Source organism: Epinephelus fuscoguttatus, linkage group LG1, assembly GCF_011397635.1.
Source record: "Epinephelus fuscoguttatus linkage group LG1, E.fuscoguttatus.final_Chr_v1".
NCBI classification, from domain to species: domain Eukaryota; kingdom Metazoa; phylum Chordata; class Actinopteri; order Perciformes; family Serranidae; genus Epinephelus; species Epinephelus fuscoguttatus.
In genome coordinates this window covers 43379706-43397403 of record NC_064752.1, presented here as the reverse complement: position 1 = coordinate 43397403, position 17698 = coordinate 43379706, and the positions used below count along the sequence as shown (strand labels likewise).

The 17698-nt window shown below is 38.9% G+C and overlaps 1 protein-coding gene across 6 annotated transcripts in view; it reads right to left on the bottom strand.

Annotated features, from left to right (window-relative positions):
* The window catches only part of itpr1b (inositol 1,4,5-trisphosphate receptor, type 1b), a 130051-nt gene that overhangs the window by 66567 nt on the left and 45786 nt on the right, over positions 1-17698 (bottom strand). For 5 of the 6 annotated variants that reach the window (XM_049581621.1, XM_049581651.1, XM_049581631.1 and 2 more), the window contains exons 22-40: positions 17557-17698; positions 17311-17464; positions 16193-16386; positions 15973-16111; positions 15522-15576; positions 15264-15429; positions 14928-15095; positions 13860-13931; positions 13625-13762; positions 13353-13478; positions 12986-13186; positions 12516-12767; positions 12218-12343; positions 11877-12005; positions 10630-10750; positions 10331-10515; positions 6158-6306; positions 4334-4445; positions 197-232 (exon numbers count right to left, since the gene is read on the bottom strand). In XM_049581621.1, coding sequence (XP_049437578.1) covers positions 197-232; positions 4334-4445; positions 6158-6306; positions 10331-10515; positions 10630-10750; positions 11877-12005; positions 12218-12343; positions 12516-12767; positions 12986-13186; positions 13353-13478; positions 13625-13762; positions 13860-13931; positions 14928-15095; positions 15264-15429; positions 15522-15576; positions 15973-16111; positions 16193-16386; positions 17311-17464; positions 17557-17698 — 2665 coding nt within the window. The remainder of the gene's footprint in view (positions 1-196; positions 233-4333; positions 4446-6157; positions 6307-10330; positions 10516-10629; positions 10751-11876; positions 12006-12217; positions 12344-12515; positions 12768-12985; positions 13187-13352; positions 13479-13624; positions 13763-13859; positions 13932-14927; positions 15096-15263; positions 15430-15521; positions 15577-15972; positions 16112-16192; positions 16387-17310; positions 17465-17556) is intronic. The other variant, XM_049581668.1, reaches the window with a different exon arrangement.

Genomic DNA, 17698 nt, shown 5'->3' with positions numbered 1-17698 from the left:
GATGCCAAGCGTCATGGTAGCAATAGTTATGCTTTTTAAAACAAAAACATATTAGTGTGGATGCAGCCTGAGCTACCAACAGGTGTCACTGATGAGAATGTGATGGTCGACCGTCTACTTGCAGCACAAGCATGTCTAATGCTGTTAGTGGGAGACAAACCAAATGTACATCGTGATAGTAAGTAAAATGATAAACCTCAGCCACATCCATTTCATCATCAAAGGCAATCAGCTGCAAGAGAAAGAGTATAGGGAGCAGAAAGTTAGTAGAGCTAGATTAGTGAGCTACAAACGCGCAGCATGTCAAGTTAGGTAAAAAAGTGATGTGACAGGATAGCATGTTAATAACTGTTAAAACACCCCCTGCCTTCGTACTTTCATTCACAACATTGAAATCACATACAAAGCTTGTTTGACACTGATTTACAGAAAAAGACTTAAATGTTAAAAACGGTATTTACCACCTTTAAGTCTATAAAAATGTTAAGAGGCAGCAAACACAGTGATTATACAACTGTAAAAACGTAGTACACATTGTATGTCTTCAACAATTGCTGAAGTCTTCTGTGAGTTTACACAACAGTGTCTTCCTCTTAGCAAGGCTCAGTTTTCGAGGACAGTCTGTTCTATAATTTGCAGCAATGTGACATTCTTTCCTTCCTGCTTTACGTCGTTCACCTTGCTTTACCTTGAGGGACACTCAGAACCTTAGAACTACTCTTCTGCCACTCCCTGAATGCATCTTCCAGGTACATACATGTCTTACCTAAAATGACCTGTCTCTAGTATTAATTCTCGCTCATCAGTCTATAAATAAAACATGCTTATCCTGATTACAACCATTGTGGTTTGATGACGTCTAACATTAAAAAATAAAGTAGACTGTGGGGGTGAATACTTTACATAAGCATTTTCCATGAGGTTGAAAATAAAAAAAAAATGTTTTCAACCTCCACAACCCTCTACAGCAAACCTTTTTTTAAACTCAACCACATGTAAAACATATTGACTGAAGTGGACTGTGAATGCTCTGTGATTAACTCATGTTCCTTCATGGCTTAAATGCAAATGTTCTAAAATATTTTATGTCCATGAATAAAGTGTGAGATGCTTTGTATGGATGTTTAAAGTCATCTGTCATTGTGTAAGCAGATGAAATACAGAAGTTCTAGTCTCTAAAACAGTAGACAACTTACGTACCAGGAAGTAAAAGTAAACGTAGATGAACAAAAAAGTTGCTGCATTTTAGAGATGTACTTAATGTATCTGCTTTGCCATTAGAAGAGACTCATGAGTACAAATACTGTCGCCCACTCACAGGCTTCCCACTTGTAGTCTACAGATAGGTATCATTTGGGTTTTTCCGACACTGGTGTTAAAACAATGCTTTTAAAATGTCACTGGTGGTGACGATGCCTGAACCGACACTTTTAAAATAAAAGTAAATAAAAATAAAGCACAAAACGACGGTCAACGACATAAAGGAATGGCTTTTTCAATTTCAAAGGCAAATTTAAACACGAAATTGAACAATATTTTGTCCCTGAACACTTTAAAGTATACTTAAATATATAAATACAAATAAATACAAAACAATATTAAATTCACATAATAATTAAATCTTAACCCAACTGTAATAATTTAACACAGAATAACAATTACAAGCAAAATAAATTTTGAGTTGGGATCAACAGTTGTCAGGAGAGACTCAATTTCCACAGATTTCTCCATTATCTGTTTAGAAACAGCTGAGATGGTCACTACAATGATAAAAGCTGGTCCTCCTTAAAGGGATACTTACCTTAAAGGGATACTGCTAAAATTTTAAACAATGTCTGTGTCACTGCAGTGTGGGGAGTGTGTGCAAATGAATGGTATACGGTGCCTCGAGGTGCAGCCAGCTCCAGGAGCTTCCCATCCAGCAGTGGCCAAAAACCATCAGATGATGGGAAACACAACATCAATGACATCAATGACATGTTTTGCATCATGCAGTGGATTTTTGTTCAAGGCACAGGCAGAGCTCCTGGAGCTGGTAGCACTCCCCACACCGCGGTGACACAGACATGACTAAAAATAATCTAAGTATCCATTTTAACAGTCCACCTTAAGTGAGCCTGTGCAAGTTCCAACGGGAGGCTTACTTTGTTCGATAACTTAACCCCACCACCCCCTTAACTTAACCCCCTTCACCTTAATCAGCAGGTGGCAAGAAAGACACTAGCTTGGGTTCTGAGGAGTTGTAGCATGTATAAACTGAAATAAAGCCTAAACTTTATTTTTGTAGGCGAACCCAGAAGTTAGCGTCACCCTGGTTCTCTTATCCAAAATCCAATGGGATTTTTCCACTGGATTTTGTATTAGTCATCAGTTTGGTGGCAAACAAATGTTTGACACTTACACATTTTGTTCAGCAAGATAATCTTCACATTTGAACATAACTCTCATCTCTTCGGAAGTGTAAATGCAATCACCAGAAGTAAAAAGCTAATGTAAAGCTATAAATTAACTCCACCACGGTCAGATGACTCAACATCCCCACCAAAACGAGGCTGCTGAGCCGTGTTCAGCATGATGACTTTCTTAACTGTCATTTAGCCACTTGTAAGCAGCTGCCTTTTTAAAGACACCTAAAAGCGTCAAAATTTTTGAGTGGGTACTGACGTATTTTATGCCGTAGAATAAAACCCAAAAGTATTTTAAGCTTGTGTTAACCACAGATCTTATATCAAGCATCTAACCAAAAACCCATTCAAAAAATACCACTGACTTCAAGATGAGGAAACAAGGAGTGCAAAGATGCAAACTCATTCTACAGTTTTAGGACTCATTCTTGCAGCACTCTATTGCACTGCTATGTTAAACTTCATACTCTCTGCTCCAGTCAGTGCAGCTGGAGCGAGGTCTCTGGAGTAGTAAGCAAGTGTTTTATTGAGTTTGTGCCAAAAAACAGAGCTTTGGAAATGGCTAAAATAGGTTCCCTTTTAAAAGCTTAGTTGTTCTTCCTTTGCTTACAGTTAGGTATGTTGATGCAGTGCAGGGCTACCCTCCTGTTTTCCTAGGCACATTCAGCTACTTTTAATAATACCACAATACAATACATATTTCTTTAGCTCTAAATACGCTTTTGAATTCTATTTGAATTGGTCTTCAGAGCATGCCATGTTGGTAATATAAGAGGATGTATGTTGTATTTAATGTATGTTAATATTCTGTATGCTTGTATATTCAATACACCTCTTTGCTTGATGTGCTGAGGGGTGACTCATGAATGAAGGCTAATCTATCCTATTAAAGGTGCCCTGTGGAGGTTTTGTTAACAAACGGTTATTGTGTATTTCCATTCATTCCATCCATTTCCATATTCTTGAATGCATTCCGCTCCACATTATTGTTATATCCTTGTTTACATTATCAGTCTTTGTCTTCTTCCCTTTCTTTTGCCTTTACTGTCAACAGTTTTTGGTAGTGCCTGCATCCTGTTGCATGTGTGTACTATTGCACATGCATTGAATACAAACAGAACATAAGAACATGCTACTAGTCATCAGAAACTCCACAGAGTACCTTGAAAACATACTGCAGTACCTGCCTTTACATCAGAAGTAAAAATAATGCTTTCAATTTCATGTACCAAAAGTCCAGTCCTAAAGTCTAGGGAAGACATACTGCTATTGTTAAAACAAGCTGACAAAGTTGAAGCAATCAATAAAAGATTAGTTTCATTAGTAGCCAATGAATGTTGTGTAAAATGGCTGAAAGAGATGAAGCATGTGTGATGTTAAGCCCCACCCATTTTGTAGGTTATCAGCTCATTAAATGGCCATTATCAGTTGTTATTGCCACAATTATAATGCTTCAGACAAGGAAAACTGTACCTACCAGGAGGCTAGAAGATATCAAATGTTGTAAAACAGTCACAGTTTTGTTAAGTGTAGGTGCCAAAACTATGTGTTTAGGGTTAGGAAAAGATCATAGTTTGGGTTAAAATAAGTATGTTATAGTGGGGAGAAAGCAATAAGGGAACTAATCTTTTATTAAATATGTGCCAGTGTTTGCCAAACCAAGTACTCATAACCTGCCCTGTTTGCAGTGACTTGATGACTTACGTATGGATCTTTTCTGTTCAGTGTGCTATACAGACACCTAAGGCATACAAGGACAGCTCAGCCTCCTCATTTACTTTACCGTTATTTGATCTTACGTAAGTTTGGTGCAGTGGGACAGGGACACTGTATCCTGAGTCAGTAAAGTCTTTTATCTCATGTGTGGGTGAATTTTGGGCATGATCACAAGCAGATGATGAAAAACAGGATCACAGAGGGTATTGTACCTTCTCCCCATAGCCACGGTCTTTTGTCATCATTTCCCTCAGTGTCTGCAGTACTTTGATGCACAGACGCTCCTCATTCTCCTCCAGCAACTGCTTGGTGTGTTTGATCAGTCTGGTCAGAGAAAGAGAAAGAAAAGTGAGTAGACTGGATAAAATAATGGATGTTGCCACTGTGATGTCACCCAATGGTTTGTGGACTTCTCTTTTGAAGCCTCGAGTTTGACATTTGGCTGTTGCTATCTTAGGTTTTTTTTTCAACCAGAAGTGACCATACTGGGAGGAGAGGGTGGAGCTAACCCTAAACCTAGCTGCTAGCTTGGCTAGCATGGTGCATTTACAGTTATGGTTAACTGCGATAATGCTAATGCTAATGCTAATTTTTGCTAGCGAAAGACAAAAGAACAGGCTTAAAACCATATGAACATAATGTACTATAATGTACTTATTGGAAAAACTTCTGACTCCTTAAAGGGTCTTTTAATACAACAAAACACTGAACAAGACTCTTTTAGGGGACCATAATGTTACAATTAACTTTTAATGAAGTGAAAACACACTGAAATAATGACAGCTTTATGCCTAGATTTTGTCTATGTGAAGTTACGCCCTGGTTACGATACTTAACCAACTTCGTGGCAGGGACTTGTCAACGAATATCACCCGCCTGTTATTGAAAGCAGCCATATCCTTAATCATGCCTAACTTTGACCCTTTATAACATTTAAACTGGTGACTAATATAAAAATTCAGCCCACGTACGGAAAAACTAGCTTTAGAGACCAAAACTGTCCCAAGTTCTAAACATGTTTCTTTCCGCTGTAAAGTCAGGCATTATATCATGGGGGCTATGAGGACTGACTCGCTCCTGAAGCCAGCCTCAAGTGGCCGTTAGAGAAACTGCAGTTTTTTGTACTTCCACATTGGCTGCATTTTTCAGCCATGGAGGTTGTAGCTTGACCACAGTACACCTCAACTCCTGTGAACATCACAATTTATTACTGATTTCATTCATACAGTGATCTTCTTGAAGCCCATAACAACAGATTTGGATGATATGGACCTTACAGCACACTTAAATGTCTTGGATGTAAATAGACATTACAGACAACCACCAAGTAGGAGGTTATTTAGAGTGCTTTTAGAAAACTTCTCAACACCAGAGACGACGTTTTTGAGCTCTCAGGGACCTATAGAAAGCTCAAGGATTAACATTAAGTAGTGAGGGTTGACACACTTTTCCACAGACCACTGTAGTCCACAATGGCAGCCATAAGTAGCAGGATAATCCCTGTAACGATTGCGGCTCTATACATCCAGCCAGATTCCTGTAATCCAATCTGAGCTCTTATCAGACACAACAAAACACAATAAATTACAGCATATTGGTGTCCAAAATTTAAAGGTATGTCCGTGGTTTAAGTTAGGCTCAACAATATGTTTTTACATTTATTGCATATGTTTTGTTACTATTGTGCATTTCCACTGCATCTCACATTTTCAGAATTTCTTACATGTTTTTCCTGCATAGTTGGTTAGTCCATTTGTTTTCTTTAATTTTGCTAACACACAAAAACCCTTCTGGTTTATGGCTGATGGGAAATCTAATGTATCCACTATAGTGAATATGTTGCTTGATTTCTTTCTTTTTCTTTGGTCAAAATTACTTTACTAATGGGCAAAGTGGTTTGAAAAATCAGCAGGCTTTCTGGTGTGCTCATGGCAGGAAGCTTAATAGTCCTGAACCTCTAAGTTGTATGTAAAATGTAAATTAATTAGAACATAGTTTTATGGTAAAATGAAACCCAAAGAACAAACCACACTTACTTTGATATGAATCCTCCACTTTCACATTTCTTGCGAGCATCTGTGTTTTCAGGGAAGAGTAGCTCTGGACGATGTAGGACATCAACAAGCACTGAGAGCTCAGCTTGGACCAGCGGCCTCAGTCGGTCCTCCAGCGCTGACACTATGTCCTACAGAGGAAAGAGACATACAGACAGAGCTTAGACATGGCCAGGAAATGAAGCTTTACACTTGATTGTTACTTTCTGACTGCTGATTTTACATCCTTTTTATTGCGGCTTTTTGTAATGAAATCCAGTGGTAAAGATAAAGATAAAGATAAAGATAAAGACAATTAAAAGTCCATTCTTGCAATCTGAGGTGGGACACCATCCCCATTGTTAGCAAAATGACCAAAGTGCATCCCCCTTATTAACCTGCCATCCCTCTCCATCTGGGGTCCGGACCCAGACACTGTTGGAAAAAAGACATTCTTAGTTTTCTAATGATATCAGTTTTTGCCCCCCAACATATTATGCGTCACATTACATAATGACTGTCACCAAGAAATCATTTGGAGAAATATGCCTTCAAAGTTTGCAGTACGGTGGCAGCAAAGATACATCACAGAGCCCAATGGCTTTTCAGACTAGAAGCACATGCTGTACTCTGGGGGCTGTCCTAAGGTTAAAAAAAAAAAAAAAAAAAAGAAGATAAAATACAAAGAAAAGCTCAGAGACACTTTTATTTTTTAGTCAACAAGGTAACAAAACCAGCATACCCAATAACACTATGTAGGAGGATGAAAAAATATTGTTTATGTCTGAAGAGCTGTGGCCCGTTTAACTAACAAAGTTAGAATACAGTTGGTAACGGACTTCACATGAAAATATTCACAACTTGGATTAATTTTATGAAAAACCTTTTGATTCTTTTGATAGATGGACCTTTACAGACTAAACGAATATAAATAATCAAGGATTGGACACACATTCAGACTTCAGGACCACTCTAAAGGTAGGGAATAACCAACTCATGGTGCTCATCGTCTCTGTATATTGAACTGAGCCACTGAATTAAGAAGACTCTAACTGGGCTAACGGTGTTTAGCATGTCCATACTGACAAAAATGTAAACATTTAATGTTATATTTTGATGCACAATGCTAGGTCGCTTAGAATCAGACCAAGCCAGTAGTAACCCAGTGGGTTTTAAGAGGTTTTTATATGCTGAAAGCCATGACTCTGATTATTGGAAATTAGATGAAAACCCATAGTCCAGACTCTGCCTTGTAACTGTCACTCATAGCTTCAAGGAGACACAGACTGAATGAGGGAGAGTGGCACTTAGTAGGACCAGAGTATAGGTAAAAAGTGTTTGCAGCTTCTCATCCTGCCTTTACAAGCTATAAAATTGTATTTATGATCAGAAGAAAGGTTCAAAATTCTGACTGACAAAACTTTGTTGTTTATTTAAAAAAAAAAAAAAAAAAAACAACCAAATGACCAAATATCGAAATGTTGACATGAATCCATGTTTATGTACAATGGGCTGAAGAACAAGGGAGGTTCCTGTTAAAAATTGCAATCCACTTACTATTACATACTGTATATTAAAGTGCATTAAATCTTTAAGAGAACTATTAGATAGTCTGTTGTGCAGAGTTAAAGGATTGCTTCTGACTCCAATCTGTCAGCATCTTTCATACATGCATCCACATCAGATATTTTATCTAAGAAATCCAGCCAAATATAGCTTTATAATTTAATCTTGGAGAAACAGTAAGTAACATAACCAGTAGACTACACACTGTACTTAAACAAAGCAAACCCTGTGTCTGATGCACCACCATGTTCCACTTCTTTATGTACTTCCTGTCACGTCTGGTGATGATTAGTTTGAAAATATGTAAATATGTGAAGGTGTACCATGAAAGCTGCTGGTCTGGTGATGATTAGAGTACTGTGTGGGCTGTCTAGTGAGTGTCAGAATAAAAGGGCTATTAGAAGTTGAGAAAAAACAGAACAGACAATGAATAGTGTTGAAGCATACATTCTAGGAAATGTTGTTCCCTAAATCAAGGCAACCAAGAAATGGGAAGGAAAACATTTTAGGAACCTGATCATCTCTGCCTAGGAATGGGTTGATGAAATACCCAAAACAACCTTGGAAACTCAGTGTTATGACTGGGTTGGTCTCATAACTGGAATCGTTATTTTTGATTAAAAATAATATGAACTCCTCATCCGCACCCTTAACCTGTGTAAGCAGAGATAACAGCTGCACTGAACCAGACAATTCAGACATTTTTCAGACTTCCAGTGAATACTGAGTCATGTCTTCCAAGAAAAAAGGGTGTAACAGCCAATGACTAAAAACAGGATGCAATTAGAAACCACTTCTCTTTTATCTTGGTTGCACTCCTGGGATATTACCAAAAATCACACATACACACCACTTTTATATACTAAGATATAAAAGCAGTCTGAACTTAAGCGAATCATTGTTGATTTTTTTTTTTTTTTTAAATCTGAATCAGCTCTATTGGCCCAGTATGTTTGCAAGGAATCTGACTCACGGGGTTTTGTCACTCCCAACAGGCCTCATTTGCTATTTTATGTGTAGAAATGTTTGCACACAAAATAAGTGCACATGCAAAATTACTGTCAGACTCATGACATGTGCGGCCAGCCAATTTTGTTTTTACTACAGTGCGTATGTTAGTGAATCCAAATAATTTTAAAATGACAGGCATGTGCCCGCTATCTGCAATCAGCACACATCCACCTTTCTCTATGAAAGGAAACACTTCCCAGCACAATCTGCTATTTTCTTATGAAATGTCCTTGTAGCTAGGAAACCGATGGTGGACAGACTGACGACGGTGTGTCCGATGACTCAAACGTTATTCCAGAGAATTACATAGCTGCAGCTAATCTTGTCTTATTAATCAAAAACATCTGATAAACCATTCATCACCTCTATTATACGTATATGTTATTGTGGTTTCTGAAGAAGCGCTCTCTTCAGCAAGGCATCTGCTTGGCTGTAAATCAGAATCTTATAGCCTGCATGCCTGTTAATAGGAAAATTTATGAATCCCAGATCAGTGCGCAAAAAGTTTGCACACACCGTTTAAGCACCAATTTGTGTGTACACACTGTCTGTGACTAAGGTCCATTGTTTCACACTGTTCAAGGACAATTTTCAGAACAATAGATAGAAATAGACGAACAGCTAAAAACAAGGACAAGAAAGCTAAACAAAGGCAAAATAAACTACATTATCTACAAATAAGTGAAAAAAGTATATAATATATGTATAAAGCAACAATGAACAACATACAATGCCTATATACAAGTCGAACTGCTTCTGTGATTTGTAAACAAGAATTAAATAGTGCAAAGAGTGCTGGAATACATACTGAATTGGTAATGTAATAGACTACTTTATGAACTGTACTGTATGAAGTAGGTAAATATGTACAGTACATGTATGTATACATAACTGTATACAGTGTATACAGCGTAATTGTACTGATATCTAATATATTAATAAATTATATTTTAACATATTAATTACAACATCTTAAATTTATGATTTGTATAAATGATATACAAGACATATTTGATGTGCCATTTATTCTTTTTGTGTAATTAGTGTAAAAGTGGCCTAAATTAAATTAGTATAAACATGGAGCTACTAGTTGGTCGAATATCTAATCAATACAAAACCAGTCAAGGCTGCGTGTGCATGCTTGCACCTTCTTTAGTCCACTTCAAGCTCCTTTCTGCCAGACTGACGAGGGCACAAATGACCATCTTGCCACTACTAAAAGAACTTGATATGTTGTACCACTCTGCAATCACGTGTAGCTAATGTATTTTATACAAGCCATTACTGCTTCCTGTTGTCCTTAATAAACTGGCCTGTGTAATACACACGGCCGACAGAGAGATAAACGATATAAAATATACGTATAAATAAATTTGAGTTACAAACGTCTGACTGAACAGTTGTTCTTCAAACAAAGCAATGTTTTATTTAACCAGTGGGTTTTATTTTTGCCATCCCGCCACCTTCCTGCTTGAGAGGTCGCTGTCAGATGACGTCTGGTTAAAGTATCAAATAAATTTAAATGAATGGAAAACAAACAAATAAATTAATTCTACTAAAAATTGTAAGGAAAAAAGTACAGCATGTTATGCCCCCGACCTGTAGCCTCTCAATGATGTTTCTGTAGTCCTTGGAGGAAGTCAGGCCCGAGTCTCGTCTGGAGGTGTTCTTAGCAGACAGCCTCCAGCTGAGGATGCTCTTCTGCACAACATTATTGGACTTCACAAACAAGTTGTTCACCTGACTGTCCAAGTCCACTGGGATGGCAATGGCTCTGCTTTTAGCTGGTTACAGGTAAGAATATAGATATTTATATTTAATGTTTTTATCATGTGCCACGATGCCCTTTTATAAAATGAAAGCAGAGACAGGTGATTGATGTTAGGCCAGTATCTTACCCACGTCTGAGAGTACTTTAATACAAGCCTCCACTGAGGCCTTCTGAACCGGGTTCAGCCAGTTACAGTGGTACACCCTAAACACTCCCTGAAGCAGTTGTACAAATACTGGCTGACGAGTCTGTAAGACAGGGACAGAGAGAGCAAATCAAAGGAAAAAACACAATAAGAGAGTAAAAACTCAAAGCAAAACAAATACTGCAAAGGAGAGATGGAGTACAAAAACAGTGAATACAGATTGAATAAGTGTCAATTGTGCTCCCTGACTAGGATATACGCATAACCCACTTTGTGCCAGAGATCTTAATGTGAGGATACTATAGCATCTATGGTGGAAGGGTCTACAGTGCAGCTTTGGATCCAGTCGGACAACTGTTTATGATCATATGCAATCCCAACACATTACACCAGAGCAGTGTTTAGCAGAGTAAAACTTGTTTTTCCCACCATGACAAAAGAACAACATCTATGAGCTGGCCACAGCCTTAGAATACAATAAATACCTCCGTTATCTTTCCAAGAATGGCTGCCTGTTGCAAGAAAAAGAGGGTTATGATGTCATCATTTATTGGTTAACCTCAGCAAGCAGAATTCTCAGGATGTGCAAAGGCCAACATGAAAGTAAATCAACCATTTCTACTGGGGCCAAGTCGGAATGAAACAATTCCACAGAACAAGCTATCAGGGTGCCAGTTGTGTAATACTACATCACAATGTTACTGCACAAGGGATTTAGCCATCTATGAGGCGTAATGGTCATGATTTACTGGGAAAGTTGTGGGCGAAAGGACACCGTAACACCAAGGTCTAAGAAAAGGAGTGACCACGATGCGTGAATGCATCATCTGCACCACGTCCCAGCAAAACCTTGTGCAACACACCCACGGATCTGGGAACAACAGAGTCTGTGTGCTGACTAAGCTATGAGAACGTGTAAACCCACACAGAGAAGATACTTCCTAAGATTCAGAGCCTGTTAATAAACACACAGGGTTGGGAAACAAAACGTGGGGGAGAGTTACCGTTACTTACATACAAACGGCGAGCCATCTATGCACAGGAAAGAATCATATTTTATAATATATATACTGTATATAGATATGTATGTAGTGGTATGTGAGCATGGTTCCCCTCTGTCAAACAGTTCAACTTTAACATATGCATACATGATTCATAGACTTCAAATAGCATCTGCTAGAGTGTTTGTAATATGTATTTCAAATGCAGTAGTACACAATCCAGATTACCTGCAGGCTTGTGCTCTGGTCAGAGAAAGGAGAGCTAAAGAAACATGTGACAATGCTCATGACGGTCTCAGTTACATAACGCTCCAGCATGGTGTCCGCATGCTTCCTGTCACTGGTATTGTTGCACACCTAGGCAAGGGCAGAAAAGACATCAACATGACGCACAGCCACTGGATCACACTTCCTGCATGTGGGCAGCAGGTAACATATTTACTGCATGCTGTGTTGACACAGTCCCCCAAACCCATGACATAATATAAAGCAGAACAGCGCTCTTCCTCTATCGACCACATCGTTTGATAATAGTCAAACTCACTTTGACCAAATTTATGGTGGCTTACCCTACAAATGTCCACCAGGAAGTTCTCAAATAGCTTCCACATGTGGTTGGAGGTATAAATCTCCTTCATCTCCACCTCTGTGTCCACATAGCAGTGGTTCAGGAAGTTGATATAGGCAATCTTCACCTATTAGGATCCAAACAAACACACTTAAATAAGATACATTTATCACGGGTGGACTGGTAATCCATGGATAGAAACTAGCCCTCAAGCAGTTTGTTTCCGTGCACAAAGATTCTGAATACCAAATAAGACACTATTCACCTCAAAATAAATAAATAAAAGTCATTATCTATACCTCAGGAATACAATCTTCATGGGTGACGACCCGTACGATATCATCCAGGGGCAGCAGGGAGTTACACTTGATCTCAGTGTAGACGTTCTTGCCCTCAGTGCAGACAGCCAGCAGCTCCACCAGGTGGATGTGGTACATTAGAGGGCTGTTTTCATCCATGCGGTCCCGCTCCGAACGCATCATCTGGACCAGGGTCTGGAAGGAGGCACGGTCGTTGTAGAAGACCAGGACGTCCTCGCCTGAGTTCACCAGCTGAGTGACGGAGAGTCACAGCAGAGAGTACAGTCTTATTACCAAAAGATAACAGTTCATCTGTAAGTTAGCATTAATGGTAGCATCACAAAAACCTCATACATTATCACCACCCTTTCTACCACTTTTTTCAGCTTTATTTCTCCTCTCTCCTCTGTGGCAGATATGACTAGTGCCACAAATGTTCTTTCATCTGGCCTAAAGATCACAGAACTGACCTCCGCCATGACAATGTCCTGACACTTCTTGATGAACTTGTTCTCGGCCTTCACAATGGTCTGCAGGAACTTGAGATATTGGACATGACGACCATGAGTCTCAGTGCAGTGGACAAAGTGCTGAACCACTCGTTCGTTAATCTCACTGCACAGCTGGAAGTTATTCATGAAGATGTGCTGCATGGTGACTGCCTCCAGAATCTGCAAGAGAGTTGGAAAAAGAGGGGACAAGAAGGACAGTCTGTAAAAATTAATAATGACGTGTGAATTTTCCTTGACAAAGGTACTACTGTATTTTGGAAATTGAACCACATCAACTGTAGAAATCAATCCCTACGAGTAAACCCAAGATGTTCGCACTACTCACCCCTGGGTTGAGAAACAAGTTGATATGCTTGTGGAGAAGAGCCTGATTTTGCTGATTCCCTGCACAGAAATTCTGCAGGAACTCATGAGCAAGTTTCATGATCTCCTGCATTCGGACATCCTCACCCTAATACAGAAAACACACGGTAAGACTTCCTGTTAATTTACTTTACATTAATGGGGAACTGTAATGCATTGTGTAAACGCTATGAAGAACTGCAATGCTTCCTAATTATTCTGCATGTGATACAACTGTCAGCTTCAGTGTTGCACCTTCTCATAAGGGATCTGTAGGAGCTCCAGCACCACACTGTGAGCTCCCATGTTCCTCAGCAGCCTCTGCTGCTGTTTCTTACTCTTCTTCCCTGAGCTCCCCTCCTGGACACACAGCTTACTGAGACGCAGCAGAATCTGAACACACACACACACAGACACAGCAGGAGGATTTTAATTACAGGCAACAAATCACCAACATGAAAATACAAGATTAATATACAAATGAGCATACCTCTTTTACAACCCTGTAGTTGTAACTGCTGGTGCTTTCTGAATTCTTCTTGTCTGATGTAGGTGAGTCTCCCTGTTAAACAAGAAATAAGGAGAAAAATCCTCTGAATCTTACAGTATTTCACTAACAGATTGCTGCAGGGATTTTTTTTTTTTTTTGGAGTTGCTTTGGGAGATTGCCCCAGTTCCCTTGACAAAAATCCGATAGATTTTTTATTTTATTTTATTTATGTAACCCATTCTTAATCAGTTAAGTCCCGTTGAGATCAGCAATCTCTTTTTCAAGGGAGACCTGGCCAAGACAGCAGCATAAGAAAACGTTACAGTCAAGCAACAACCACAATAAAAAAACATAAAAGATATACAGTAACATGTAGAAATATTACAACACCTTCGCACAATGACAATGACAAGAACGCTTTAAATCAGCTGGAGAGAGCAATTCAAGTAGTTTCTAATCTTTTGAGGACTATACCAAGTGAGAGGAAGAGAGCACATTAAAGCTTTTAAAACAATTTGGATTATTGTAGGAAATAAGCTCTGTGACAAACAGAATTTGACACTTAAACGTTTTGTTCAGCAAGAAAATCTTCACAAATTGACACCACTTTAATACATTTTGAAGCAGAAATGCAATCGACAACACTGCAAGCTACAATGTTAGGCCATAAACAAACTACTCCATGGTCACATGACTTCATCATCACCACCATGTTCTGTACTCTCATTTAGCCACATGTTAGCAACTGTCTGTTGAAAGACAGATAAAAATTGCAAAATTCACAGGTAGGCTATTAACTGACATATTTTGTGTCGTAGAACAAATGTGAAAGTCTCCTAAGCTTGTGTTAATGACAGGTCTCATTTCAGGTATGTAACAAAAGACCAGTTCAAAAAATCCATTGACTTTGAGACAAGGGATCTGGAAGTGCAAACATGCTAGCTCATTTTCAGGTTTTAGGAGCCACTCCTAAAGGAATGACTGTCAGCATTGGTAGGCTCCACAATGAACTCACTGTCTTCCTCAGTTTAACAAACGTTTTATGTTTTCATTTGCGGCACATCATACCTTCTTTTTGTTGTCAGATTCTGAAGGTCCATCTCCATCCATCCCATCTTCTCCTTGCCTCTTATAAACCCACAGTTCAGACTTCTCTACAATAGAACGCAGCTGGTCCAGATCTGACTTGATCTGTTTGTAGTTATCCACATCCTGACTGGTCACCAGCAGCTGAACCTACATTTACAGTAAATGAGGAGTGTCAACAGGATTTGCATCAACTTCATCTCAGAAATCCTTACATTTCTCTGTTGTCAGTTTTGTACTTGTGAATTTATGAGTGCTGGCCCAGATGTGTGCATGTGCAGATATTATAATGAAGTATTAAAGAGTGGTAAGACCCACTTGTTTGAAGGCCATGAGAACCTCCTGCCTCTGGCTGAAGTGTCTGAAGAGCAGATGAAGCGCTCCAGACACCAGGGGAGGGTAATCATGCATTGTCAGATGCAGCAGGACCCTAAGGAATGTACGACCACCGTGGTCATCCAGGTCGAGGGGAGTATTCTCCTCACTAAGAAGTCATTGGAAAAAAAGTTACATGAAATTTATCTTGTGTTACCTTATCTCAAAATAGCTTAGGAAAGACTTTTAAGCTAAGATTACCTTCCTCCAAAAATCCCCTCTGCCTGTTCTTCAATGTTCTCAAAATCAAGATTTCCTAGAGTTATTATAAAATATCAAAGAATTAATATTTCAGTGAAATCCATTTCAAGCTGTTGGGAGACAAAATAAAATAAAATAACAATAGCTCCAATTTGCAGGAAAAGCAAAGACGAAACAAGTTTCATCAAAAATTGCCCTGTTCCTTTACACGTTCCAGTTTCTAGAGTTATGTGTTTTTGCAGATAGTAAGAAGTTGTTATTATGCCATATTTATGAAAGAGAGTTTGGCGTAATATTTTCCACTTGGGGCAGGATTGAAAATAATCTCAAAAAGGAATCTAGTCGTAGTCTTGCAAATAGTGATCCTGCGAATTCCCCAGTTTTACAGTTATAACCACGCTTTTCTTGCTATGACAAAAAAAAAAGTCCATTAAATCAGGTGGCATCTTACCCGGCATCTGACCTGCGACATTATTGGTTCCGTTCTGACTGGCAGTGTTGTCTGCTTGTGGGTTGTTCTCATCAAACTCACGTTTGAAAATACAGAGCAGGCAGGAGATCCTGTAGTCTAGCCGTACATTTAAAATGAACTGAAGGAAAAGATAAAAAGTTACAATGCAAATACAAAAAGTGTTGGCTTTCAAGGAAGAAGCAGTGTCCTGATGTCCCACCTGTAGAATCTCTATGACCTTGAGTTTCGTGTCCATGACCATGATGTCTTCTCTCTCTGGTTCAATCTGTGTTTTCACCACATCTCCCTCAGGCTGATGAGTTGGTGTGGTGGGCAACAAGCCGCCTCCTCGCAGCACTACCTGGGTCATCAACTCCCCGACTCCATGGATGGACTTCATCACATTACTGCCAGCTACAGTACATGCAAAAACAGAGCAATATACCCATGTGGTAACACTTTACTTGAAGGTATCTACATACGGGTGACATGACATTGTCATGAACTTGTCATAAACATTATGTACATGTCATAAACGTTTATGGCTGCTGTCATTAAGTGTCAATCGGTTTTTGTAATGACAGGTTGACATTGTTTGCGTCAAGACTTGATTATGACAACTTGACATTAATTAAAGTGACATTACCAGAAGTTGTCTTTGTCATGACAAGTTGACATTAAATGTGTTTGGGGTGTCCTTATTATGACAACTTGACATTATCCAGGATGACATTACCAGAAGATGTCTTTGTCATGACAAAATTGTTTATGACTGGTACATGGCAGTGCCATGTCATAGTTATGACAGTGTCATGTCACCCTTATGTAGATACCTTCAAGTAAAATGTTACCAAACATGCTAATCTACATAAGGTATGATTACTTGTAAAGACTGATCTTACTTGTTTTTACTTTTTTATACAAGAGACTATAGGGAATTAAAAATAAAAATGAAGATGGATTTGAAAAGAGTAATACTATGGTTAAAAAGTCACTTTTAGAATGGATTTTACAAAATCATTTTACTGCTTACAAAACTTCACTGTGACCCATAGTTAAAAACATTTCAAGGGTAAGTCATACTTTGTTTTCTAATACACATCAAGATATGGTTTTGACCTTTCAGTTATTTGCAGGTTCTGTATCTGTACATTGCTGCGAAAATGAGAAGCTGACCAGTGTTAAAATAAATGCATCGTCCTTGAATAATATGTTTGAGACCAAGGGAAAAAAACAGACTCGCTTTGTACAGTGATGCAACATCCAAGGTAGTAAAAGAAAAGGTTCCTAACTGATGTACAATAAAACAAGTTAAGCCTGAAGGAGCTGGATGGTTACCTTTGTTCTCCTCTCCTTTCTCTATCTTGTTGATGGGGTAAATGGTGCTGACATGGACACAGTCTAAAATGTTCAGTAAGATCTTTGTCAGTCGCAGCAGGTCGCTAAAATTGTAGAAACCAAAGTATATGAGGTTCCTTGCCAGGTTCACTACCTATGGACAAGAAAAGGAAAAATCGTGACTTGTAATATCATTTAAACAATGCAACTAATTATCTGTTCAGACCGTCCGCAAAGAACCATTACCTCAAAGGTAAGTTTGTTTTTCTCCTTGTCAGAGAAGGGAATATTCTGCGACACCACCTCTCTCAGGTAGTTCTCCACAAAATCCATAGTGAGACAGAACCGCTCTTTGATCTCATCTCTGGTGGTTCCATCGTTGTCATAG